At 38.5% G+C, this 25,934-nt stretch overlaps 1 protein-coding gene across 2 annotated transcripts in view; it reads left to right on the top strand.

Moving 5' to 3' along the window:
* The window catches only part of PHACTR2 (phosphatase and actin regulator 2), a 243,222-nt gene extending 218,649 nt beyond the window's left edge, over positions 1 to 24,573 (top strand). Inside the window, exons 10-13 of one of the 2 annotated variants that reach the window (XM_012655529.1) lie at positions 1,503 to 1,564; positions 4,213 to 4,350; positions 14,042 to 14,118; positions 23,465 to 24,573. In XM_012655529.1, the coding sequence (XP_012510983.1) occupies positions 1,503 to 1,564; positions 4,213 to 4,350; positions 14,042 to 14,118; positions 23,465 to 23,480 (293 nt within the window). In that variant the 3' untranslated portion in view covers positions 23,481 to 24,573. The remainder of the gene's footprint in view (positions 1 to 1,502; positions 1,565 to 4,212; positions 4,351 to 14,041; positions 14,119 to 23,464) is intronic. The other variant, XM_012655530.1, reaches the window with a different exon arrangement.
* The last annotated feature ends 1,361 nt before the right edge of the window (positions 24,574 to 25,934 follow it).

The following is a 25,934-nucleotide window of genomic DNA, read 5'->3' as shown; positions in this document are numbered from 1 at the left end:
ATTTACTAAAATATTTTAAGGATTCTATTTTTCTTTTTATTAATAATATCATCAAAGTTCTTACCTTATAAAGATCTGGTTTGAATTACATGAACCACAAGTATGGCAATTGTTTATTATATAATTATTGACAAGCCACAAGCTTTATCCAGCTCATATAAGGTAATTCTTTGAACCTGAGTATGTATATGAAAAGATATATGTTTTTTGAAGAAATTAGAAAAACCTACAGTTCTGTCATAGGAAGAAATTTGAATTATAACCAAATTTATTTGACACTCTCAGGGACTTAATCAAAGGATATTAACTAGTTGTTTCTTGTCTCGTGAGTAATTTCAGTTTATGTTCACTCTATCTAAATAACCAGACTAATCATTCTCTTTCTTATGAATTAAAATTAGTATTTCAGAATAATGAGGAAACTTTTCCCTGTCCAGAGAAGGAAAATTGATAGAGAATTTAGCCCATTCAACTAACAAATATGGATGTTGCAAACTTTTAATACTGACATTTTATTCACAATAAAAATGATCTTAGTGGTAAGAAGTCTATTTGAATTTTGAAAAAAACATAATTATTTTTTCATAGAAGTTTTTCTTTCTCAGCCTTTTGGTTGAGCCTTAAGTGTGATTTTTTTTTTCAATAGAGTTCATAACAACATTTTCTAAAAGATAAGCTTTCATAAGCATCGGTATCCGAGATGTAAAATTTATCAAACAGGTGATGAGCTCTAGGAAGCAACAGAGAGAAGTTCCTCAAATAAGCAACAACCAGTAAAAACTGAAAGAGTGTTTACTTCTTTAAAATTCTGGACATTTTTCTTTAAATTCTGTCTGTCAGACAGCAAAAAAAATTGTACTACTCGGTGAAGCATTACAGGAAGAGAAGACTTTGGAAAATCAAAGTCACAAGAAAATAAATAATTTCCACCCACAGTACACCATAACACCATTTAGAACATTCTGGTTTGAAAGCAAAATCCAAAGAAATGCTTACATTCTGCTTCTATGGAAACCAAGGAAGAGAAATCAAATATTTTGGTTGGATTTGAGTGAAAATCAGCAACTCAGACATGCATCGGATGGTTCTAATTTGTTCTTTTAATATGTCTCAGATTTTCACATGAAGGCCAGATCCAGAAGTAAAGTTTTATCTGAATTCTGGTAAATTGTGCTTGTAAGCCCATGAGATGACCAGCAGTAGAAGGCTTTCACCAGAGTACGGACAGACACTATTATGGTTTTTTTTTTTTTCAAAATAGAACAAGAAGTTAGGAAGCAAAAAGTTTAAAATTAGTAAAGTAAATAAACCAGTCCTGCAAGGGAAAAAATATATTGACGATCAATCTTTCTGCAGAATCTTTTGATGGCTTTTTAAAGATGTTGGTGAAATGTTTGATCAGTATCTAATAGAGCGAAATAATTGTGGCCTGATATGCTTTTCTGATTATAAAATCATCTCTAGTAACTAAGTCATCACACCTTTCCTCCCTTAATAAACAGAAAAGAATGAAGAAGAGGAACAAGAAGCAAAAATGGAACTTAAACGCAGACTCAGCAGAAAGGTGATGAAATTATGATTGTTAATGAGCATATGTGTTTTGAGATATCTTTTGTTTTTTAAAAAAATACAAATCCTCTCTATATATGTAAATCTATGTTTAAGAACAATTATTCCTGTTTGTCTATAATCGTAGACATTAAAATCAATATAATGCATACAATATGAATTATAATTATATATTGTATTAATTGTGAAAAATTAACAATCAAGGGTTTTTGAATTGTATTTACTGATTGTGAAAATATATATTCTGTATTGAAAATTTTTAAAAATATGAAAAACAAAAAGAAAAAATCACACAAAAGTCTTCTACTTAGTGATAGCCATTGTTAACATTTCAGTGTATATATTTCCATTTTAAAAAATCATTTTAAAAAATGCTCACATATTCCATTTAGTCTTGGAAATATTAAACAAGTAAATATTTGCTACTACGGCAGATTTGTGACTATTCCATATCGGAACTGGGTGCCTGAATTATTATGTGAACTGGATCATCAGCCTGCTTGCTAGTGTTATCCAAACTGACAAATGGCTTACCTCCAAAACTTGAACGATTGTTCCCGCTTATTTATGCAAATATCAGTCTGATGCCAGGGTCATCACTTTTTTCTGTGTTAAAATAATAATAGTCTTTGGAAAAATTAAGCACCATCAGAGTTTATATTTCATTATAAACCCTTGTGATAATAATTCTTCAGATATATCTTTCACACCTGGAAAAAGGCAGAGTGACATCTCAGTGAAGTGTGTGACCTGATCCACATTTTCACGGGCTGGCTGGGGAGTCCATCTGCAGTGAAAGCATTCCAAGGCAGGTGGAGGAAACAGGCCATTTCCCCTGGAAAAGTTATAGGGACTATATTTTGAAAATTTTGGATTTGGTTTTCAAGGAAGAAGATCCTTAATTCATTTCTCTTTTTCCTCAAAGCTCCTAAATGTCAAATAACGATCAAACTGAATCAACTCAGTTTCTAGGGATGGCTCTTCTAGCATTCAGTGGCCCTTAAGTCACCGGCTGCAGACAAGAATCTCCCTTCCCCATTGCTCTGGGCTCACTTCTGTGATACATACAGCCTTTTTTTCAATCCGTCTGGTCCCTTCCATGAGGCAAAAGTGCCCGCCCTTACCCTCTGCACCCACTTGCCGCCAGCACACAGAGCTTCTGGCCATAGGAACAAGTCAGCCCAGAGCACTGATGGCTACTCTATGACTGGCACAGGCCTGAGGCAGGATTGGATGGAGAACTTCAGACCTGTGTGGCCATTGGTTACTTTCTTTCTGGCCAGTTCTCAGGGGCAAGGGTTTCTCTACCTCCTTTTCCCGACCTGCCCTGAAGAGCAATATAGATTGGACAGCAACTGAGAGTATAGCAGAACCACTTAGACCATTCCCTCCCTTGTCTACTGCTTCCCAGGGCTCTGTGATGATAGAAGGAGCCACAGTTGGCATATTCCAGCTGGTATGGGTTCAGAGTGTGGGCCTAGACCTTCTGAGAGTCCTTGAATGCTTTGAATATTAAAGCATTGACTTAGTTCAGCCTCTGGTTTTACTCAGGGGGAGAGTGAGGCCCAGGAAAGAGACTGTTTTTGACAACAGAGTGGGCGCCTGGTGTACCACCCTTGAGACCATACCAATAAGGAGTACCTCCAAAGAGGACCACTTAGATGATAGATAACGTGGTTGTATACGTGCACATAAGAGGGAAAAGATACTGAAAATGGACCCTATAGGTAAAATAGAGACCCGGCTCTACCTGCTGGAAATACTGTGACACCTCTCAAAAAGGGGGTGAACCTAAGTAGCAGAGAGTAGATGCTGCCTGTTGATCAGGGTGGGTAGGTTTCTTTCCTCTGTCAGAATTGTGTCAGTCTTGCTCTTGGGCTTGACAAAGGACCAAGAGAGGAAAACAAATACTCTATGGGCTGGCTAGATTAAATATAAATTATAAATTTGAACTTAACAAAGAGCATAAGGAAAGTTATTAAGTGTCTTAAAGGTTGCAGCTGATATTAAGCAGTTATGGTCCCATGAAATGCAGTTCTCCAGTGAGGCTCTCCTCCTCGTTCCTGCACGTCAGCTTTTCAGGCCGAGGACAAATGTCAGATTGGGGCCTTGGTCCTTATTCTCTCAGGGACGGCTGTGCTGTGGGCACAGCCTTCACCGGACCATTTCTGTGTCATAACTTTATGCATTTCTGAATATGTAGGTTTAATGTAACAGAAACAGAGATTTTTATTCTCATTTCTATAAAATTTACAGCTTTGGTCTTGATAATTCAGTTGCCAAACCAGCCATCCCATATATGGGTTACTACTGTGTCTATGTCGCTGCATGTTCCTTGTGTTGGGTATGACAGGCCTTTATCACAGTGCCAGGCAAGTTGGGGAAAATAGCATAATTCGAGTGGTTGCCAAGACTGTGACCTATCTAACGGTGATGATTTTTTATAGTCTCAAAAATTAGGGCACATTGCTTTCTAGTTCTCATTAGAAATTCCCAAGATACTGCTGCTTTTTTTTTTTTTATTGGATACCTGAAAGTGACCTTATTTAACCATAACTTTGAAGTGTTCTCCGTAGGAAACTTGCCACCATGAGGCTGTAAATGGTTTCCTGAACTGTGTCTTTTTCTCCCATCCTCCTGCAGCTCAGCCTGAGACCCACAGTGGCAGAGCTACAAGCTCGAAGGATTCTGCGGTTTAACGAGTATGTAGAAGTCACCGATTCTCCCGACTATGACCGCCGGGCAGACAAGCCCTGGGCCAGGTTAACACCTGCAGACAAGGCAAGACTCCCAGGGGCTTTTGTGTCGACTGTATTGCTTTTCTGAAAGCTCCGCTACCCACTTACCCCCAACTTCATTATCCTAGGGGATTAGATCTTATAATCTTCCAACAATTTTCTACCTCTGATTATTTAAACTGCTTAAGGGATATATTTAGTAATAGCAACATAGTTCTTTCAACAGCGTCTTGGAGAAAACTAGTTCTTAGTTACCATGTAACCTGCCTGCATTCAAACCTGGATGGGGAGGGCTTTCCCACGGCCAGGACTTATCCTTACTGTTAGAAAATATAATTTATGCAACTTATTTTAAAGGGATATGTTAACAGTGGAAAAGGTTTGCTCTATATCAAAGCTGGCACACTTTTTATACAAATGGCCAGAAAGTAAATCTGTGGGCCAATCTTTGTTACTATTGCTTAGTTCTGCCATTGTAGCATAAAAGCAACTATAGACAACATGTAATTGATTGGATGTGTATGTGTTCCAATAAAACTTTATTTACAAAAACAGATGGTGGGCCAGATTTGGCTTGCAGGTCATGGCTTGCCAGCCCCTAAACTATATCACTGCACAAAGTTCAGAAAAAATGAAATATGTAGAGGGTTCTATCAATGTAGAAAACTCTTATGAGTATCATTGTTCCATAGCCAAATATTTATAGCAACCATTTGTTTTTAAGTTTTTTACTTTAGGATTTTCCTAATATCTTCAAAATGAGTTCTAATTTTTATCTCTGGTAAAAAATATGGTATTAAATAAACTCATGCCATACCCTAGTCTTAGTGCTAGAACTAGTTATTATATTTAATAATACTCTGTACTGAAACTTTTTCTTTTCATTTTTTTTCTTTTTTTTTTTAGACACAGGGTATCACTCTGTTGCTCAGGCTAGAGTGCAGTGGCATGATCACAGCTAAATGTAACCTCAAACTCTTGGGCTCAAATAATCCTCCTGCCTCAGCCTCCCAAGTAGCTGGGACTACAGGCCTGTGCCACCATGCCCAGCTAATTTTTTTATTTTTTTGTAGAGACAGGGTCTCGCTCTTGCTCAGGCTGGTCTCAAATTCCTGAGCTTGCGTGATCCTCCCACCTCAGCCTCCCAGAGTGCTAGGATTATAGGCATGAGCCACCACGCCCAGCCTCTATCCCATAGGTTTTGATATATTGTGTTTTCATTTTCATTTGTTTAAAGAAATTTTTAAATTTCCTTCTTAATCTCTTCGTTGGTCTGCTGGTCATTCAGGAACACATTGTTTAATTTCTATGTGTTTGTATTTTTTCCAGTGTTCCTTTTGTTATTGATTTTCAGTTTTATTCCATGTGATCAGAGAAAACACTTCATATGATTTCAATTTTTCTGAATTTTTTAAGACTTGTTTTGTGGCCCAACATATGGTCTATCCTTAAGAAATGATCCATGAGCTGAGAAGAATATGCATTCTGTAGCTATTAGATTAAATGTTCTATAAATTTCTATTAGATCCATTTGGTCTATAGTACAGATTAAGTCCAATGTTTCTTTATTGAATTTCTGTCTGGATGATATGTCCAGTGCTGAAAGTGGATGTTGAGGTCTCTAATGATTATTGTATTGCGGTCTCTTTCTCTCTTTAGACTTGATAATATTTGCTTTATCTGGGTACTCTGCTGTTGGCTGCATGTGTTTATATTTAGAACTGTTATTTTCTCTTGCTGAATTGACCCCTTTATCATTATATAATGACCTCTTTGTCTCTTTTTACAGTTTTTGTCTTGAAATCCATTTTATCTGATAGATATATATCAACTCCTGCTATTTTTCAGTTTCCACTTGCATAGAATAGCTTTTTCCATCCCTTTATTTTCAGCCTATGTGTGTCTTTATAGGAGAAATGGGCTTCTTGCAGACAAAATATATTTGGGTCTTATTTTTTTATCCATTCAGGCAATCTATGTCTTTTGATTGAAGAGTTTATTCCATTTACATTTGATGTTATTATTTATAGGTAAGGACTTCCTATTGCTATGTTGTTATCTGATTTCTGGTTGTTTTGTGATCCTTTTTCTTTCTTCCTTCCTTCCTGTCTTCCTTTGTATAAAAGTGACTTTCTCTGGTACTGTGTTTTAATTTCTTGCTCTTTATTTTTTTGTGTGTCTGTTGTAGGTTTTTGATTTGGGGTTACCAGGAACCTTGCAAAAAAACATTTTATAACCAATTATTTTAAATAGATGACAACTCAGTTTACAAAAAGCAAACAAACTGCCCTGCTTTTTGCCTTTTTGTTGTTTCCATTTATGTCTTTTTATACTCTCTCTTAAAAAGTTGTTGTAGTTATTATTTTTGATAGGTTTGTTTTTTAGTCTTCTTACTCAAGATGTAAATGGTTTGTGTACTGCAGTTATAGCAATAGAGTATTCTGTATCTGTGTACTTACTGTTAACAGTGAGTTGTATGCCTTCCATTGCATACCTTATTATTCATGCACATCCTTTTCTTTCAGATTGAAGAACTCCTTTTAGCATTTCTTATAGGAAAGGTCTGATGTTGACGAAAGCCCTCAGCCTTTGTTTGTCTGTGAAAGTTCTTATTTCTCCTTCATACTTGAAGGATATTTTTGCAGGATATAGTATTCTAGGGTTAAGGTTTTTTCCTTCAGCACTTTGGATATGTCATGCCACTCTATCCTGGCCTGTAAGGTTTCCACTGAGAAGTCTGTTGCCAGATGTTTTGGAGCTGCTTTATATGTTATTTTTGGTTTTTTTCTTGCTTCCCTTAGGACCTTTTTTTATCTGTGACCCTTGGGAGCTTGGTTATTATATGTCTTGAGGTAGTCTTGTTTGGGTTAAATCTGCTTGGTGTTCTATGACCTGCTTGTACCTAATATTGATATCTTTCTCTAGGTTTGGAAAATTGCTATTACTCTTTGAATAAACTTTGTACCCCAATCTTTCTATCTCCTCTTTAAGGCCAATAACTCTTAAATTTACCGTTTCGAGGCATTTTCTAGATCTTGTAGGTGTGCTTCATTCTTTTTTATTCTTTATTCTTCTTTTCCTCTTCTGACTGTGTATTTTGAAATAGCCTGTCTTCAAGCTTAGTAATTGTTTCTTCTGCTTGATAAATTCTGCTGTTGAGAGACTCTGATGTATTTTTCAATTTCTCAGCTCCAGAATTTCTGTAGTTTTAAAAAATTATTTCAATCTCTTTGTTGAATTTCTCTGACAGGCTTCTGAATTTCTTCTCTGTGTTGTCTTGAAGTTCATTGAGCTTCCTCAGGACAGCTATTTTGAATTCTTTGTCTGAAATATCACATATCTCCATCCCTCTGGGATTGGTCACTGGTACCATATTTAGTTTGTTTGGTAAGGTCACCTTTTCCTGGATGTTCTTGATGTTTGTGGATGTTCATTGATACCTGGGCATTGAAAAGTTCAGTATTTATTCTAGTCTTTGGGCTTATTAAAACCCATCCTTCTTGAGAAAGCTTTCCAGGTATTCCAAGGTAATCGAGTGTTGTGATCTAAGTCTTTGGTCAACAGACTCCTGGTGATACCACCTTGGTGGACTTGGGTCAGATAAGGGAGAATTCCCTTGATTACCAGGCAGTCTCTCACTCTTTTCCCTCACTCTCCATGCTGGGCTGCTGGATTTGGGGGAGGAGTGGTGTGGGCACTCCCTCATGGCCATCACAGCTAGGACTATGCCAGGTCACACCTGGAGCCAGCCCTGTCTCACTCAAAGCCTGTGGTGACTGCTGCCTGGCTACCTCTGATGTTTATTCAAAGCCCAAGAGCTCTTTAGTCAGCAGGTAGTGAATCCTGCCAGGACTGGGTCCTTTCCTTCAGGGCAGTGGGTTTCCTTCTCAGCCTCCCAAGTAGCTAGGACTCCAGGCTTGTGTCACCTCACGCAGCTGATTTTTTTCAATTTTTTGGTAGAGACAGGGTCTCACTGTGTTGCCCTGGCTGGTCTTAAACTCCTAGCCTCAAGTGATCCTCCTGTCTTGGCCTCCCAAAATGCTGGGATTACAGGTGTGAGCCACTGCACCCAGCCTAGAACTGGATTTTCATTTTGCGTGTCCAGTTTTTTTCTCAAGGAAGACTAAGAAGAATTTCTTTTCAACAGAAAAATATTATATAGTTTTTAAAGATAGAAAATAGAAAAATGCAACAATTTAAAATGCCATTTACGTATAGTATATTGTGTATACACAAGTGACACATGTTCATTGGTAAATATCTGAATATGCAAAAAAAAGAAAATAACAATTATAATGCATATCAATGCATAATATTTTTAAGAATTTCTATTTTCTTAGCCTCATTAAGATAGCACTTTGCATTTTAAAGTGTAGTAGCCAATCAGATGATAACCAATCAATGCCTATTCTATGAAAGGGCCTTGCTGAGTGGTGTGGGGAATCTCACAAATCTAGTAGTCTTGCTAAACTACCCATGTTGGGAAAGCGAAGTGGCGAGAGAAATGCCTTATTAATTGCGAACTTAATTGTGCTTATTTCACCTTTAAAATAAAGTCTTCAATTTTGGAATATATGTGCTTGGGTAGAGCACTAGAAACAGACATAAGTACGGTAAGCTAGAGAGGGCCTAGTTTCCTGCACTGAGGTAGATAAATAAGCTGACCCTCCGGTGACAGAGAGGAGGAGCCAGAGAAGGCCATTGAATTGGCCTGAAGACCTTGGCTCGCCTGGCAGTTACCTTCTCCCTGGGGTAGAGCTTGGAAGCTCCATGGTAGAGAGGAGGGCAGGCTTTGCAGCTGGGCACTTCTGGAATTGATTACTGACTTAACCACTTGGTAGTTGTTTGACCTTGGCCAAGTCATTTTAACCTGAGTTTCATCACTAGTAAAGTTGAGCTAATTATATCAATCTTGAGAATTGGGTAGTGTATCTGTAGAGTTCCAGCTCATCAATAAATGGTAGCTCTTACCAGTATTACACTCGTGATCAGGCTTGAGGATCCAAACTTCATTCCACATTGGTGATATTTTCACTATTTATTGAAGCCTCAGTTTACGACCTAGTCTAAAATTGTCCAGTGAATGACAATGCGTGTTTTTTCAGATGATACGTAGATTTGTCAAACAGATCACTCAGTAATCATTTATTTAAAAAAACCCTTACAATATATTAAGTGTTGTCCTAAATCCTGGGGATATAAAGATGAATAAAACGTACTATCTTGCCAGGAACACACTGTCTAAACAGGTCCTAGGAGAGATTGAGATTTTAATTCTCTATAGCTGTGGCCCCCAACCCCGAGGCCATGGACCAGTCCTGGTCCTTGGCCTGTTAGGAATGGGGCTGCACAGAAGGAGGTGAGTGGCGGGCGAGCGAGCAAGCGAAGCTTCATCTGTATTTTCAACCACTCCCCATCTCTCACATCACTGCCTCCTGTCATATCAGTGGCAGCATTAGAATTCTGCATTATGGTGAGTTGTATAATTATTTCGTTATACATTACAATGTAAAAATAATAAAGTACACAATAAATGTAATGCGCTTGAATCATCCCAAAACCATCCTACCCCCACTCCCCAGGCCATGGAAAAATTGTCTTCCATGAAACTGGTCCCTGTTGCCAAAAAGCTTGGGGACCACTGCTCTATAGTATGTTCTTTGGCCTGTTCATGGTTGCCCTGGCAACAGAAGGGAGTATACTTCCCTCCCCGTGGCAGTGAGCTTGATGAGTAATCAAGAAATCTTCTTCATGTTCCATAGCAGAATATTACCAAAGAAATAAACAAATAAAATCTCAGTTAATTCTGGACTCACAGCTCATGCTGTTTGAGAAGACAGCGGGGTCTGTATTTCCAACTGATCACCTGTTGCTTTTTGATGGAGACTGACTAAGCAGACCTTCTGTTACCACTCACCAGTAGCCAATTTTAAACTTAGTTTCAGTTATGTTTGTTTCCCTTTTCCTGTCTATAATTCTCATGATACCAAAAATATTACATATTCAGTCTTAGTGCTATCTCCTGGAGTTCTGTTGTTGTTTCTACCCTAGAAATACCTAGTTTTGGCTTGATGGGTTCCTGTTGGTAATCCAACCTGGGCTCCAATCCCACTGTCTCAGCCCACTTTCTGTTGCATATCTTCTGACAAAATCAGTCCCCTTTATAACATGTGAAGAGGTTATTAGGTCTAAACTCTGGTCTTCTTTGCAAAGAAGAGAGTTAAGATTATTGTACATGGATTCCACTAACATAAAGGGTCTTAATTACTTTTTTTCTCTTTTAAACCCTCTCAGGAAATCTTTCTATTTATTCCAAGAAGTAACTCTTGGAATAAAACTGTGGTCATTCTTCAGTGAATTTTTTAAATGAGTATTGCATTTCTTTAATTGCCCATAGTCACATCTTTCTGACTTATTTTTTCAAACAACTAGTCCCCATAATTTCACATCACTTTCATGGCCACATCATTCATGTCATTGACTCATCGTTTCTAATTACAAACCAGCACATGCAACATGAAGGTCTGAGGCAATGTTCTTGATGATGTAGGCTGTGGAGCTCATTTGACTGGAAGGAGTGTCGAACTTGAAGTAAGAAGGCCTAGGTATGAGCGTCATCTTTGTCACTCAGTGACCGTTTGAGAACTAGCAACTCATGGGGCCTCTCTAGGCCTTCATATTATCATTTGTAAGATAAAAGGCTTGAAATAGTATTCAGGTTATCAATTGCTTTGTAACAAACCACCCCAAAACTTAATGGCTTAAAACAACTATTTATTTTGCTCACAATCCTGTGAGTTAGGGATTTGGGAAGCGCTCAGCTCAGAGGTTTGCTTCTGATCCATGTGACATCAGGTGACGTGCTGGGGTTAGACAGTCCACTTCCAAGATGGCTTCTTCACTAACTGCTTGTGCCTTGTTCGTCTTTGACCTCTCTCCCTCTATCCACGTGGCATCTCATCCTCCAGAGCCTTTCCTTGTACCTTGGGTTCCTCGCAGTATGGTTTCCTGAGAGTAGTCACCTTCTTTTTACATGGCATCTGGCTATCAGGAAACAAGAATTAGCCTAAGTAGCATAGCGAGACCCTGTCTCTTAAAAAAAGAAAAAAAAAATCCAGGTGTGGTGCTAGCTACTTGGGAGGTTGAGGCGGGAAGATCACCTGAGCCCAGGAGTTCGAGGCTGCGGTGAGCTATGATCGCACCTGTGAATAACCACTGCACTTCAGCCTGGACAGCATCGCCAGACCCCATCTCTAACAATAAAATTAAAAAAAAAAAAAAAAAAAAGACGCAAGAAGCAATAGGTGCCAGACCAGTTAAGGCTACACTCCATACTGGGACAGTGTCACCTCTACTATGTTCTGTTGTCAAATCAGTTACAGGGCTCACCTAGAGTCAAGGCTGGAGAGATAGACTCCACCTCTTCCTGAGGGAGGGGCAAGGTCACATTGCAGATGAGCATGTGGGATGTGCCCACATATTTAACTGGCTCTCTGGGGAAAAATGTGTGCATGTGTGTATGGTCATTAGTGAATTGTAACTTTTATTAATACAAATGATGTATAGCAGACAATTTCTAATTGAACTGTTTTGTAAATTCCATATCTCAATTGATTCTCACAGAATGCTTTCATTGATTTTTTTTTTTTTTGCCAGACTCTTAGATCAGTAGCCAACCTAGTATTGTGAATAAGGACTTTGATTTATGTTTGAGTCTCTTTCAGTGACATTACCTTCTTTCATTCCAGTAGACTCTCCATAAATAAAAATGAAAGAGTTGTTAGTCACAGTCACAAGCTAAAATAATTTGTTTTTGAAAAGCCTCATAATATTGATGTTTTATGGATGGCTTTACAGTGTACAAAGCACTTTCAAATATGTTCTTGATTAATTCTCGCACTATTGCAAAGAATTCCTTCCCCATTTTCCAGATGGGAAAACTGAGCTTTTGGAGCAAAGTGACTTACTGAGGGTCACGCTGCTATGGAGGGAATAGTCAAGACTAGAATCCATGTCTTCTGACTTCAGGTGTCCTGCTTTTCACTGCCTTTGCTGAAACCTTACATTTGGAGAAGAAATTTAAAGTGGACATCGAGACAGGATCTCTGTCACTCTTCAAATTAAGATACCTCCTTTTAAGGAAGAATTTTTTATAGATGTTAGTTGGGGAGTGGTAGAGAGCACCTTCGCTATTTCACCTTCTGGTTCTAGGTATCCATTTTTACAGGGAACAAAACAAAGTGTCCTTCCTGTTGATCTGACTTGTGAGACAAGCTGGACAGCCCTGTCACAGGGCTCCCAGGCTCACAAACGTTTCTCTGCTTGCTTCATCTCTTCCAAAAGGCAGTAGCAAGAATTATTGCCACAGTTCCCAGTCACAGGTTCCCCACAGACGCTGCAGGGGTGAGGAAGATACTTGGGGAGAAGGGACAATCTGTGACAACAGGACTCGCACATCATTGAAAGGAGCATTGGAGGAAAAGCAGAGAGGTGGCTAGTGACGGGAGAGAGACGAAGAGAAGCCTCAGGGCTTCCTTTTGTTTTTTCCCTTTTGTAAAATTTATTATTTTCCAGCCACAGAGTAAATTTTCTTATCTCCCAGTGAAGTCACTCTCTGTGGTTTTATTGTCATTCTGTGTTTTGGCTGAAGAGTCCGTTTTGCCTCGAGGTTACAGGGGTGTTTTAATTGGCACATTTTGTTTTTACATGAGTAAAACATTCCTTGTAGAAAAATTAGGAAATAAAAATAAGCAAAAAAAATTGAAACTAAAAACCATCCAGGATTCTGCTGCTATTTGGTAACAGGTAACTAAAGTTAATATTTTGACGAATATCTCGGCTTTTCAGTCTGAATGGCGTAAGCACCTTTTCGAACACCGAACGTTGTGTGGCGTGGGTTGTGTGTTCTTTAAGTAGTAATGCATTCTATTTGATATTTTCTTTGAGTAGCTATAAGTGCTATCTTGAAATTTCAAGTTGTTTGTCTAAACTTTTCTTTTTTTTTTTTGAGACAGAATCTCACTCTGTCACCCTGGGTAGAGTGCAGTGGCATCAGCCTAGCTCACAGCAACCTCAAACTCCTGGGCTCAAGCAATGCTCCTGCCTCAGCCTCCCAAGAAGCTGGGACTACAGGCATGCGCCACCATGCCTGGCTAATTTTTTATATATATATTTTTAGTTTTCCAGCTAATTTCTTTCTATTTTTAGTAGAGACGGGGTGTCGCTCTTGCTCAGGCTGGTCTCGAACTCCTGAGCTCAAACAATCCACCCGCCTCGGCCTCCCAGAGTGCTAGAATTACAGGCGTGAGCCACCACGCCCGGCCTAAATTTTGATATTAAAGAATATATAGCAAATATCTTAAGCCATGTCGTCATGGGCAGTATGCAGTGCAGAACTTTCTTAAGAGAATGATACTGTTTCTCAGAAAATCTCATGACCTGCACTTTCCTTAGGGTCATCAAGGGTAGGGGATGTTCTGTGTGACTCATAGACCAAGCTTAAGGATGAGTTTAGCAAAGGCCTCCCTTGTCTAGGACACTTGAAGGAAGTCTATCCTGGTTTTAGTTTGGATATTGTATGATATATTTATTGCATCTTTACCTAGTAGAAATTAGGAATCCCTTTCTCTCTCTAAGACATTTCTTAAAAGAATGCCTTCTTCATCGCTACTGTCTATACCAGGGAAATATGTGACCAAAATAACAATTCTATTTAACTATTTTTTCCTGTTTAGGCAGCCATAAGGAAAGAACTAAATGAATTTAAAAGCACAGAAATGGAAGTTCATGAAGAGAGTCGACAGTTTACAAGGTAGGTAGACAAAATAAAGTTTAGCACATTAAAAAGGCTTAAGATGTTAAATTTTATGTTAGTTGTATTTTATCACAATTTGAAAAATTGCTTTAATACAGTTTAGCATAAAACCATCCTATTAACATTTCTGCTTCTCCCACAACTCATCCTTGCTTCCTTTTACTGATAACCTCACAGTCAATATGGCAGTTTTAAAGATATGACTAGATAAGATTATAAATTTCTAGAATTTCACAATAAACTCAGCTATCTCTTTTTAAGAACACTAAGGCTAATCATGCCGAATAAGAATTTCTAAAGTTATTTTTTTTTTCTTTCAAAGAAGCCTGAATCATTCCAAAGGGCTACATTTTGGTTCCTTTCTTAGTTTTATGTTCTGAGCCAGAAGACAAGCATCAACATCATTTATTCTGTTCTTGAACAGACTCAGTTGGAGTAGTATGCCCAGAATAGATGCTGGCGAGAGTCAGTGTGGGCATGTGCAGTAGACATAACTAGTGGGATGGAAGCTGACTTTTCACAAGATATTACTTAGAATGGGAATCCAGGTTTTACTGTGCCACAGAAGGTTGCTGTCATCCCTCTTCCCTCCCAGCACTCTTCAGTTTCTCTCCCAGGCTACTAAAATCCAAAGGGACGGGAGGGCTCCTGTAGTCTGACCCCCACAGGTGTCCTTTGTATTTCTATCTAATGGGTGTATGTGCTTTGCTCTATATAACAGATGTGTTTCTAAAATTTGCACACCAATCAAATCTTTAATAATTGAACTGATTTTAAGAAAATACCAGGACAGATGATAACATGAAGCAGATCACAGTAGGTCTTTCTGGAAAACAAATACTGATCCCCTGGGCTAGAAACAGCCTCGTAGGGCAGCCATACATCCTGGTGCTACTGTTCCGGCACTGGTTCCTGGTGGTGGTGGTGCTCTGTGCTGGGGAACATGTCACGGGACAAAGGAAATAGCAGTATATAACCTCATAATTTAATAGCAAACCACTTCCCTAAAATTCCTGGGGAGCTTTGCTCTATAGCTGTTCCTTGTATGTCAATATCCGGGATGCAGAATAAACTCCTCTCTCTTTTAGGGGCATACTTGGCCCTCCATATGCACAGAATCAACCAATCATGATCCAAAATATTTTCAAAAATAAATAAAAAATAACACAACAATAAAAATAATATAAATTTGAAAATATAGTACAACAGCTATTTACATAGCATTTACATTGTATTAGGTATTATAAGTAGTCTAGAGATGATTTAAAGTATACAGGAAGATGTGTGTAGGTTATATGCAAATACTACGCCATTTTTGTATCAGGGATTTGAGCATCCATGGATTTCGGTATCTGCAGGGATTCTAGAACTAATCCCCAGTGGATACCAAGGAATGACTGTATTTCTTCTTTATTTGCTTCTCTCATGTTTGATTGTATATGAATATAGGGCTTTGCAACATCCTGAATGTATAGGATTTTGGTCTATTTGGGGGCTTTATTCCATTGTGATCTACTATTGAGCCAACAATATCCCCATATCAAGCCAGACTTGTTTGTCCTCCTCTTTTTTCCCCTCCACTTCTGGGTCAGGAAAAGTTCATGCTAAAATGTGACACCTGTAGTTGCCTTTTACCAGTAAAGTTGATCATAAAAAGGTGGCTGGATGCTTTTGGTGACATGGAGCTGGCTGGGGCGGCTGGGCAATTGGGAAAATGGCACAGGAAATTCTCTTTTGATATACACATGGGTCAGTTTCTAGATTCTTCAATATGTTCTCATGAACTATTTTTCTGTCCCTGCCTGTGTCATGCTGTTTAATTAGGACAGATTGATAGTATGTTTTTATATGTGATGGGGTGTTGTTTTTACCCTCAAAATCCTATTGGCTATTTTTCTATATTTACTCATCTAGAGAAATTTTGAACATGCTTCTTGTGTTTCATAGTCTATTGATAGCTTCATTTTTAAGTAAATATTAATAGATGCAAACAGAGAAGCTTTTGAGGGGGTAACAGCTAATATCAAAAATTTTCTAAAAAGTGTATTGATTAACACTCTTTAAAATGTCTTTCCAGATAAGGAAAAATTAAATATTCATATCACTAAAACAAATATGCCTTCCTTAAGTATTCTTTAAAACTTGGCAGTAAAGCAAATGTCTGCTGCTCTATTTCCATTAATTTATATGACATCATTAGAGTTGCATTCCAGTAGGGAAATATTTTGGCTCTGCGACATAAAAATCTTGCTTATGACTTTAAGTTGTTTTCAGTATTTCTTTTAAGAAGAAAAAGTTTTGGTAAACACTCCTGTTTCTAATCCAAATAATACAAAAATATGGTACTGTTTTACATTTAGAAAATTGCTCATGTAAAAGATAGTGGTACTATTAGCACCAGCGTCTCTTGAGGGAGGAATAATAAACACTCTATGAATCACTGCCTCGCCCTTTCAATGTGACTTAGATATACAGCAGCTCTCTGTTCTTCTCATTAGCATCAGACATTTATACCACGTAAGCCTTCACTTCAAAACCTAAATCTCGTAACTCCCTGAGATTTGGGGTCCTTAATAAATGGGTTGAGACAGCCCTGCCTCCTCTGCTCCAGCACCCTTTATCCAGAAACAGCCTCCCACACAGCCATGTATCAGTGAACACTGGAAGGACCCCCTCCCATCTACAGCTTCCTTTGCTTCTGTGTCTCTGGGGGAATATGCAAGCTGATGGCCAAGGGCAGGCATGGGAGGGAGACTTCTCATTGCCCGCCCTTTGAACCTTTTGAGCTTTGAAACATACGAATATATTATCTTCAGGATCTGGAAGAATTTGGAAAAACAACAAAAAAGAAGGTATTACCTAATCAAAAACAAACATTGAAAAGAAAAATTAAAGAATTCACTCCCTAAGTCCTCATTCTGTAAATTAGGATCCTACAGGGTGGCTTTTCTTGAATAATAGTTTGGCGTTAATACTGATCGTGACTCTCCCACTTTTTACGCAAGAGAAGACACCTGAGCCCTCCATCCTGGGATATATTCTGTGACATGTTTGATTTGTAGTGATGAAGGATTGTGATGATCCACTCTTTCATCTCATTCCCCTAGCCACTTTCCCCCAGTATTCTCCAGATAGCTTTCCAGAGTTGGAATGTACTTTAAGGCCTTGCAGTGAGGGTGGGGGAAGTGATCCCCACAAGAATCCATCATGCGGCCTGATGCGTACCAAGTATATGTTACCTTGTGTCCTTAGAGCACTTGCTGCTTATTTGGCCACATCCTGTGTTTTCTGCCCCCAGGAGCTGCCCACTCAGCCCACTGTTCAAAACCCAAAAGTCCATTGGAAGGGCAATATATTATTAGATAGGGTCACTGTGTTCTTGACCACCATGGCAAACAAAAACCACTTCCTTTCCATAATAAATGGGATTTCTACAAGATAAAGTAATTCTCTAAATTATAAAGACCAATTGCATGAAAAATCAAATTTTACTTAAACCCTAAATTTTAGAATGATCACTGGTGAGTATGAATCATTTTAATCTTCTGGATATTTTCCAAATTTAAGTGTTAACATATCAGATTTATAATCAAGAGAGAATATCACTTTCTAAAAATAAACTTTTAACTTTGTAAATAATATTTTTCAAATGTACAAAAGTGTTCTCATTTTTTTCATTAGCTTATAAATTATTTGTTTATTATATTAAGGGATACTGTCAAAGACTCATAGAATCATTGAATTGAAGCTCTTAGAGTCAAAATGGGCCTCAAGAGATCACTGGCGGCCAGGCGCAGTGGCTCACGCCTGTAATCCTAGCACTCTGGGAGACCGAGGTGGGTGGATCGCGTGAGCTCAGGAGTTTGAGACCAGCCTGAGCAAGAGCGAGACCCCGTCTCTACTAAAAATAGAAACAAATTAGCTGGACAATTAAAATATATATATAGAAAAAAAATTAGCTGGTCATGGTGGCGCGTGCCTGTAGTCCCAGCTACTCGGGAGGCTGAGACAGGAAGATCGCTTGAGCCCAGGAGTTTGAGGTTGCTGTGAGCTAGGATGATGCCACGGCACTCTAGCCCGGGCAACACAGTGAGACTCTGTCTCAAAAAAAAAAAAAAAAAGATCATTGACACAATGTCTAATAGGCAAATCAGGATATTGACTAAATGTATATATGGCAAGGATATATTTTATTTAAAATTCAGATGCATAGCAATAAAGATTAGGAAATATAGTGGAGTTATAGATTTTTTTCTTTAATTTTCAAATTTTTTAAATGTTATGTTGAGATTGAAATGTGTATACATATATACATACAGTTGACCCTTCGACACCTTGGGGTTTAGGGACACTGACCCACTCTTGCAGTGGAAAATCTACATGTAAGTTTTGGTTCCCCCAAAACTTAACTACTAACAGCCTCCTTTTTACCAGAAGCCTTACTGATAACATAAACAGTTCATTAACACGTTTTGTTTGTTATATGTATTATATACTATATTTTTACAATAAAGTAAGCTAGAGAAAATATAATTAAGGAAATCACAAGGAAGAGAAAATATGTTTATTGTTTATTAAGTAGAAGTGGATCATCATAAAGTTCTTCATCCTCACCTTCATCACTTTGAGTAGTAGGAGTAGGTCTTGCTGTCTCAGGGGCGGCAGAGGCAGAAGAAACTTCTGTGTAAGTGGACCCATGCAGTTCAAACCCAAGTTATTCAAGGGTCAACTGTATCTAGATACGTATTTTTTTAAGCAATGATCTCATTCTATACCTTCTAGAGGTATTACTATCCTATGTGGATTTACAGATAAAATAAACCCACTCTTTCAGCTTCTAAATATGCTTACCAAAATGTGACATGGCAGGACCTATATTTGGGACTGCAACAAAAATTAATTAAGGGGTCCTCCACAGGGGAATGGCAGAGTTGCTTCTGTAGTAGTACTGTCTTTCATGGATGCTCCATTTGCTTGCTACCTGGACAAAAACTAAAAAGAGTTGCAAAATGCAGCTTTAACTACCAGAGTGGAAAGCATGGCTCAGTATTAGGAATACTAAGAGGCCGGCCAGCATGTGGTCTGGCCTCTCAGGCAGAACAAGGAGCTATAATTTAAGAGAGGCTCTTCATTTGTTTAACATAAGTATATGTGGTGTGACAGTGAAACTTTTTTAAAGAAAGGGAGAATGAATTATTTTGGATTTTTCTATATCAAATAGGGAAGTACAAGAAAATAATATTTTACTTTTGTGAGTAATTATATGTTTTATATTATCTGAATGAATTTACAGGAAAATGAGTAAATTCTTAAAAATTAAATTATGGAGGAATTATCTTTGTGGAAATAATTATCCTTAGCTGAATTCCATGACTTAAAAATAGCATTCCCCTATTCACTCTGTCTCAACCATATGAAAATAAGAAAAATGTTATTACAGTTTTTAAAAGAAGAAGAAAATACAGATAACTTCAAATTTGAGTCTCAGGAAAGTTCTGAAAAGAGGGTGGCCAAGAACCTTAAGTATCCTCAGGGCACAGTGAATCTATTTATTGCTCCACCAACTGGAAGCCTAAAGCCAAAACTGTCATTCTGTCAGGTAGGCAAACTTCGCAGGAGGTAGAGCTGAATTTCTCACATTTTAAAACATATGCAAACCAATGAGCAATAACAAACTATGCAATAATTTGTATTTTTAGTACCTCTAATCATAAAATTTTAGAGCTGAATTTGAAGATAAGGTACCTAATTTAAATAGGATATAAACGTCCTTTTCTGGTTGGATAGAGCAGGAAAATGTATGGATGGGGTTTTTTTGTTGTTTTCTTGGGGTTTTTGTTGTTGTTTTTGTTTTTTACCAAATCTGGACATTCTATATAAAGAGAAGTTACAGTTCTGACCCCAGGCTCTGTCAGCATATTATCACATACACAGTATCGGTTGGTCACTTTCTTCTCTTAGCCAGCCCTTAAAGCTACCCTGGTAGCCCGTGACCTTCCGACGCAATCTAGACTGTGGAACTTGTTGTCTACCGGGATCCATGGGCAAGTGGTATGTGTAGGGAAAAAAAATCTTACAGTGTCCTTCGTTGGTTTTGAAAATTAAAAACAAGATACTTTCCAGGAAAATGCTGGGCTTCTCTCTTCTGGTTTACTGACTACTCACATTGTTGTCCAACCCCAGGCCTCATTTACCTTCTTCAGCCCACAGACGTTACTAACAGGGAGAGAAGATGTCAGGTTTCTCCACACCTGTCCTTTGAATTCAGGATCCAATGAACATCCGTAGATTAGGACACTGTAGAATGTTTAGTGTGCAATGCCCAGCAAATTTGGAGAGGGCAAAATAACTGCTAAATGAGGTGAGTTTTTGTTTAATTCCTAGAAAAGCTGAACCTCAGGGTGAGAGACCTTTGATAGCTCCTGGTGTGAGGATCCAGGAGGTGCAGTGTACTTGTCTCGTGTTGTCAGAGCTCCCCAGGCTCCTGCTCTCTCCGCGTGGCGTGCACAGTGCTGGCGGGGCCTGCTTGGCAGGGGGTCTCCCTGGATGTATTTTCCTAGTCATTGTCAAAAGTTCGAGAATAGATAGTAGCTATCAAAGTGTAGCCTGGGAAGGTGGAACGGGATTTTTCTCTGGTCAAAACGGATCAAAACTTGAATGGATAAAGAAAATGTGGTATATATACACAATGGAATACTATTCAGTCATAAAAAGGAGATCCTGTCATTCACAGCAACGTGGATGAGCCTGGAGGACATGACGTTAAGTGACATAAATCAGGCACAAAAAGATAAATACTGCATGTTCTTACTCACATGTGGAGGCTAAAGAAATGGATCTCATAGAAGTAGAGAGCAGGATAGTGTTTACTAGAGGCCAGGCAGGGGGAGGTCTGAGGCCAAAGGCCTGAGAACCTGAGGGTGGAGGTGGGGGGGTGCTGGTATAAATTCTGGAGTCCAAAGGCCAGGAACCCCAGGGTGGTTGTCCAGGGACAGGAGAGGAAGAGTGTACCCAGCTCTAGCAGATAGAGCGACATATTCACCTTTTTTCTGTTTTTGTTCTCTCTGGGCCCCGAGCAGAATGGATGGTGGCCGCCCACATTAAAGACAGATCTTCCTCACCTAGTTCCCGCAGACTCGCATGCTAATCTCCTCTGAAACACCCTCCCAGACACACCCAAAAATAACACTTTACAGGTTTTCTAGGTATTCCTTAATCCAGTCATATTGACACCTAAAATTAACCATCCTGGGGGTCTCTTGAAGAACTGAAACTTGTTCTTTGATTCAAATGACAAGAGGGAGCTCTGAGTACACTTTTGGGGGAGGAGAAAAACATTCCACCACCAAGAGAGGTGGGCTAATGTAGAAGGGAGAGCTAGTGGCCTTCCTAGCTTGGGGCCTGCGGTGGGAAAGAATTTTGCATGATCAGGAGGCAGAGAGAAGGCCCCCATGACTGGAAGGGGTAACATTGCCTCTGTTCAACAAACACAGGCATAGAGGTCCACACTCTGCCCAAGGTTATGGTCAGGGGTAGATGAAGAGCTGAACTCAAAGTGGACACATTCCTTCTTTAGTCACCAATTCTTGGCCAGTTTTGGAAAGCCTGGAATATCTTATTTTTATTTTGACGTCTGGAAATTCAAACATACAAAAGTAATATAAGTCCTATGTATCCATCCAGCAGCTTCTCCAGTTAGCAATTTATGGCCAATCTTGTTTTATCTGTTCTTATGTCTTTAATTTTTCATTTTGTAATGCATAGATTCAACACAGCAACATTTATTCAGTACTGCCACATATGAGATACTTCATTCTATGAATATGTAGAAGTGGATAAGAACAATCCTTCCTTCAGCTTCTCACGATCTAATAGCAGAGGCACACCTATACAAAGATTATATAATGTGAGCAATAACTGGTATAAAGCAAAGGTTACAGGAACGCAGAAGTGAGAGCAATGAATGCTTCCCTAAAAAGTGAAGAAAGGGGAGTCCGGGGGACTCCCAGAATGAGATTGCACAGAGTGGAGATGGGAAGGGAGGTAAGGGTAGAGGAGAGAGCGTGAACACAAAAGCATTTAGGGGGCAAGTGATTGGAACTTAGAGTATTTCAGGGATAGTGATAGAAATATACCTAGAAACGTGGGTTGGGCCACATTCTGAAAGGCCTCGGTTCCCACTGTAGGAAATTTATATTTTATTTTGTAGAAAGTGGAGAACAATGCAGTGCTTTTAAGGAAGAACTGGAATGATGGGGTTAGTATAATATTTTATAAGAATGATGTTCAAGCATAGATTTGATGGAGAGAGCCTGAGACAGAAGCCAGTTAGCAGACTGGTTGACGAGGGTAGATGAGCATTTAATTATTGAAGATGATGAAACCCTAAGTAGAGCTGCATATGTGTGGAGTCACGGAAGTAGCCTGAAGATCTGGATCAGATAAGGTTTTATGGAGAAGCTGGCTTTTGACCTCGATCTTGAAGATGAAAACATAAATAGGAAATGAAGGGAGGGAATTACAGTGTGGAGGAACAGCATGTTCAAAAGCACCAGGCTACAAAAATGCAAGAAATGTTCAGGAAATGGCGTGTAGGGAAATGAAGCCGGCTAGCTGGCTAGCAAGCTGACTGTGAAAGTAGTGCCAGCAAAAGATGGCGAGGACTTTAATGACTCAAAGACAGGCAGTGAAGGCAGGACTTGGTGACTTAATAGGACATGGAAGGTGAAGGAGATAAATGAATTGCAAATCTGAGGTTTCTAGACTAAAAATATTTTAAAAGGTAGAACATCAAACAAAATGGAAAGTGCAAAGGCAAGTTATCAAGAAAAACTTTGTGTAGTTGTGGGCATGCTTAGTATGTTACCATGGAACATCGGGGTGCAAATGCCCAGCAGGCGTTCAGAAATCAGATGCAGAAAGTAGATTTGGGGTCATCAGCCTGAGATGATGAGAGGCTGAAGCTAATGAAATAGTGACTATTTGTTGTTTTCCCTTTATAACTCTAGACCAGGTGTAACCTAAATCCCTTTGTGAAACATCTTGCTCTGCTTAACAAGAGTTAGAATGTGACCCTCAAGAATAGTGATGTTTTGTGTTTTGATTGCCCTATAACCTGAATAATATAACCAGCGTCTTTTATAATATATAAGGGTTGTCTCTGCTTTCCAACATAGCATTTATAACAGTATTCCATTACGACAGCAATTTATAAGCAGCGATTCAGTTGCGGGACATCTAGAGCTGCCTTAATTGTAAACATTGCCGTGCTGTGTTCAGCTCACTGAATGCAGAGTGTGCGCCTCATGCCGCAGACTCACAAAGTTTCCGTTTCCTACTCCAGGTTTCATCGTCCATAATGAAGTATGAGACTATTTGGAAACATAGACTGATCATCTTTGGGGGAAGCCCTGCTTCCAGAAAACCTGATATTGCACTGGGATTTGAATGTGTGTGTTTCCCTTTAACTTGTGATGAGGGAAGTGTGTGACTCGGCTTTGTTGGAAACGCCCCTCACCTGTGCAGCCCACATGGGGCCAAGAAGCAAGGGGAGGAGGCAGTGATCCTGGCTGCCCAGAATGTGCATCGACGGTAAGGGACACCGTGGTTACATCAGTTATTCCTCGTCAGGAGTTTTAATCAAAGAAGATGAGCAGAAGACAATCGCTGGCTCCCTATTACCAGAAAGCCAAATTTTGTAGTGCGGGTTCAAGAAAAAGATTGGAATTGCTGGGCACGGGAAAGGGGTGGGAGTTAAAAACCAGAAAGAAAGAGGACTATTTCATTATGTTAATGAAGAAAAGAGAAAATTGACGCATAAATGTATTTTTGAAGTAGACATTTGGTAGCTGAGAGCTTATTAAGGGACTTAGGAATCTAATTATCAACGTGGATTCTTTAAAGACTTGATCCTAGAAGAATATTCTTGTTTCACCACTTTGTCGGTACAGTGCAGTACCATTGCTTTATGTTGTGCCAGTGAATCCAATTGCCAGAAATGTCTGAATGTTTTCATGCATCTTTTTCTTAAATGCAAGAGGCTTCTATTGACTCTTAACAAGCATGCTTACCCAAATTTTGTTGCATGCTTTAAATAGCATAGCTATACACACTTGACCTTTTTTTATACTCCTTTCCTAGTGCACCAACCTTCCACAAGGATAACAGGACTGGTAATAAAGTCAGATGTAATGTGACCCTATAAAACTGTAGCAAGCTTCAGAAGTAAATCTTTTGATCTTTTCCTATCTTGATTATCTCCAATATCAATGCACCCATACTTGATCTAAAGAAGATAGAATTGACAATCATGACACCTTTTTAAAAAACCTGAATCCGAAGTTAAAACTTAAGCAACATTCAGGTGTGCTGCCTGCAGTTAGTTCTGAGTGGGAATGCAGAAGACCAGTTATTTTTCAGTGCTGCATTAAAAAAAGTTGGGTTGCTGCTATTAAAAAAATACTCAAAGGCTTAAGAGAACACAGAAAGTTTCTGCTAAGTTGTGTGTGAGGAAAACCTCATCTTGGAATTTAGAAATCTACAGGTAGCATACATAAATATAGTATTTACTTTCAATGCAAAACAGTGAGATTAAAGTCATGGAAGGTTTCCCTATGAGCCTACAGTCAGTATTGTTTACATGAAGAAACCCTCTATTGATGTATTGCTGTTTTCCATGGAGTCATAGGCACAGTATGACTTCTCCCAAATACGTATGACCATGTGTAAATACTACCTTGCCTTTAATTGTTCTTTCACAATTGTTTTGTGCCCCTTTTACTAAAAACACATAAAATATATAGCAAGACAAGACCTAAATAGAGTTTATTTTATTCTCAGAGCTTGGACTAGAATTATCTGAAATATCTCTGGTTCATAATATGGAAGACTATAATTTTTTATTTCAACCCAAAAGTAAGCATTTAATATGGTGGATATATTTAGATCTCCCATTCGTTGGTGTTTTGAAGAACCACTTGAACCTGGAAGATTTTGTTTAAAAAATTGTATCTGGCATAGATGTTCATGGATTAAAAAAGAAAAAAAAAATTTTAGTCCCAGTTGGCCTATTACAAAAAGTCAGAACCATTTTATAACTGAAAAAAGTAATCAGCATTATTGCACCTCTTGTTGTACTCACCTGTGTGCATAATAAAATAAACCTGGAGTTTGCACTGTTGTCATTTCACTAATAGGATAAGACATACTTTTGATTTGCAAAAATTTTTCTGCGTGGCCAAGTGTCTGTCTCTGCCTGAGGTTTTGTCTATCTTACAGTGTTTCAATCCAGCCATAAAAATGAACTTGTTCGAATTTTTTTTCCAAAGTCATCCTTTTCTTATGATATTTTATTTTATTATCATTTCAATGTCTTAGGAAAAATACCAAAAAATATAATGTGTCTTTTAATTTTCTATGTTTATGATCTTTGAATATTTTTTAAATGTTTTAATCACATGCCCTCTCTATAATGGTAAATATAAGACATTATCACCATTTTATCACTCAAGAAACATGTTATAGAAAATTTCTATCTGGTTGATAAAAGAAACAATTTTTTTCCCACTAGAACTAGACAGATGTAAAAACCACTAGTGCATATGATGCAATTTTTTATTCCCTATAATGAGATACACCTAGTGCAAAAAATGAAAATCTGGTACTTCAATATATTGTTTTTTTGTATGTCAGGTTTGTGAACTACCCACACCTTTTCTTAATACTCATTGATACATTTAGAGAAAATTTTGTAAGTTAGAGATAAGTTTAACAGTAAAAAAAAATAACCACTGTTAGGCTACTATTTAAGTAAT

Source organism: Propithecus coquereli, unplaced genomic scaffold (genome assembly GCF_000956105.1).
Source record: "Propithecus coquereli isolate 6110/MARCELLA unplaced genomic scaffold, Pcoq_1.0 Scaffold48, whole genome shotgun sequence".
NCBI lineage: Eukaryota > Metazoa > Chordata > Mammalia > Primates > Indriidae > Propithecus > Propithecus coquereli.
This window is presented reverse-complemented; position numbering and strand designations above follow the sequence as displayed.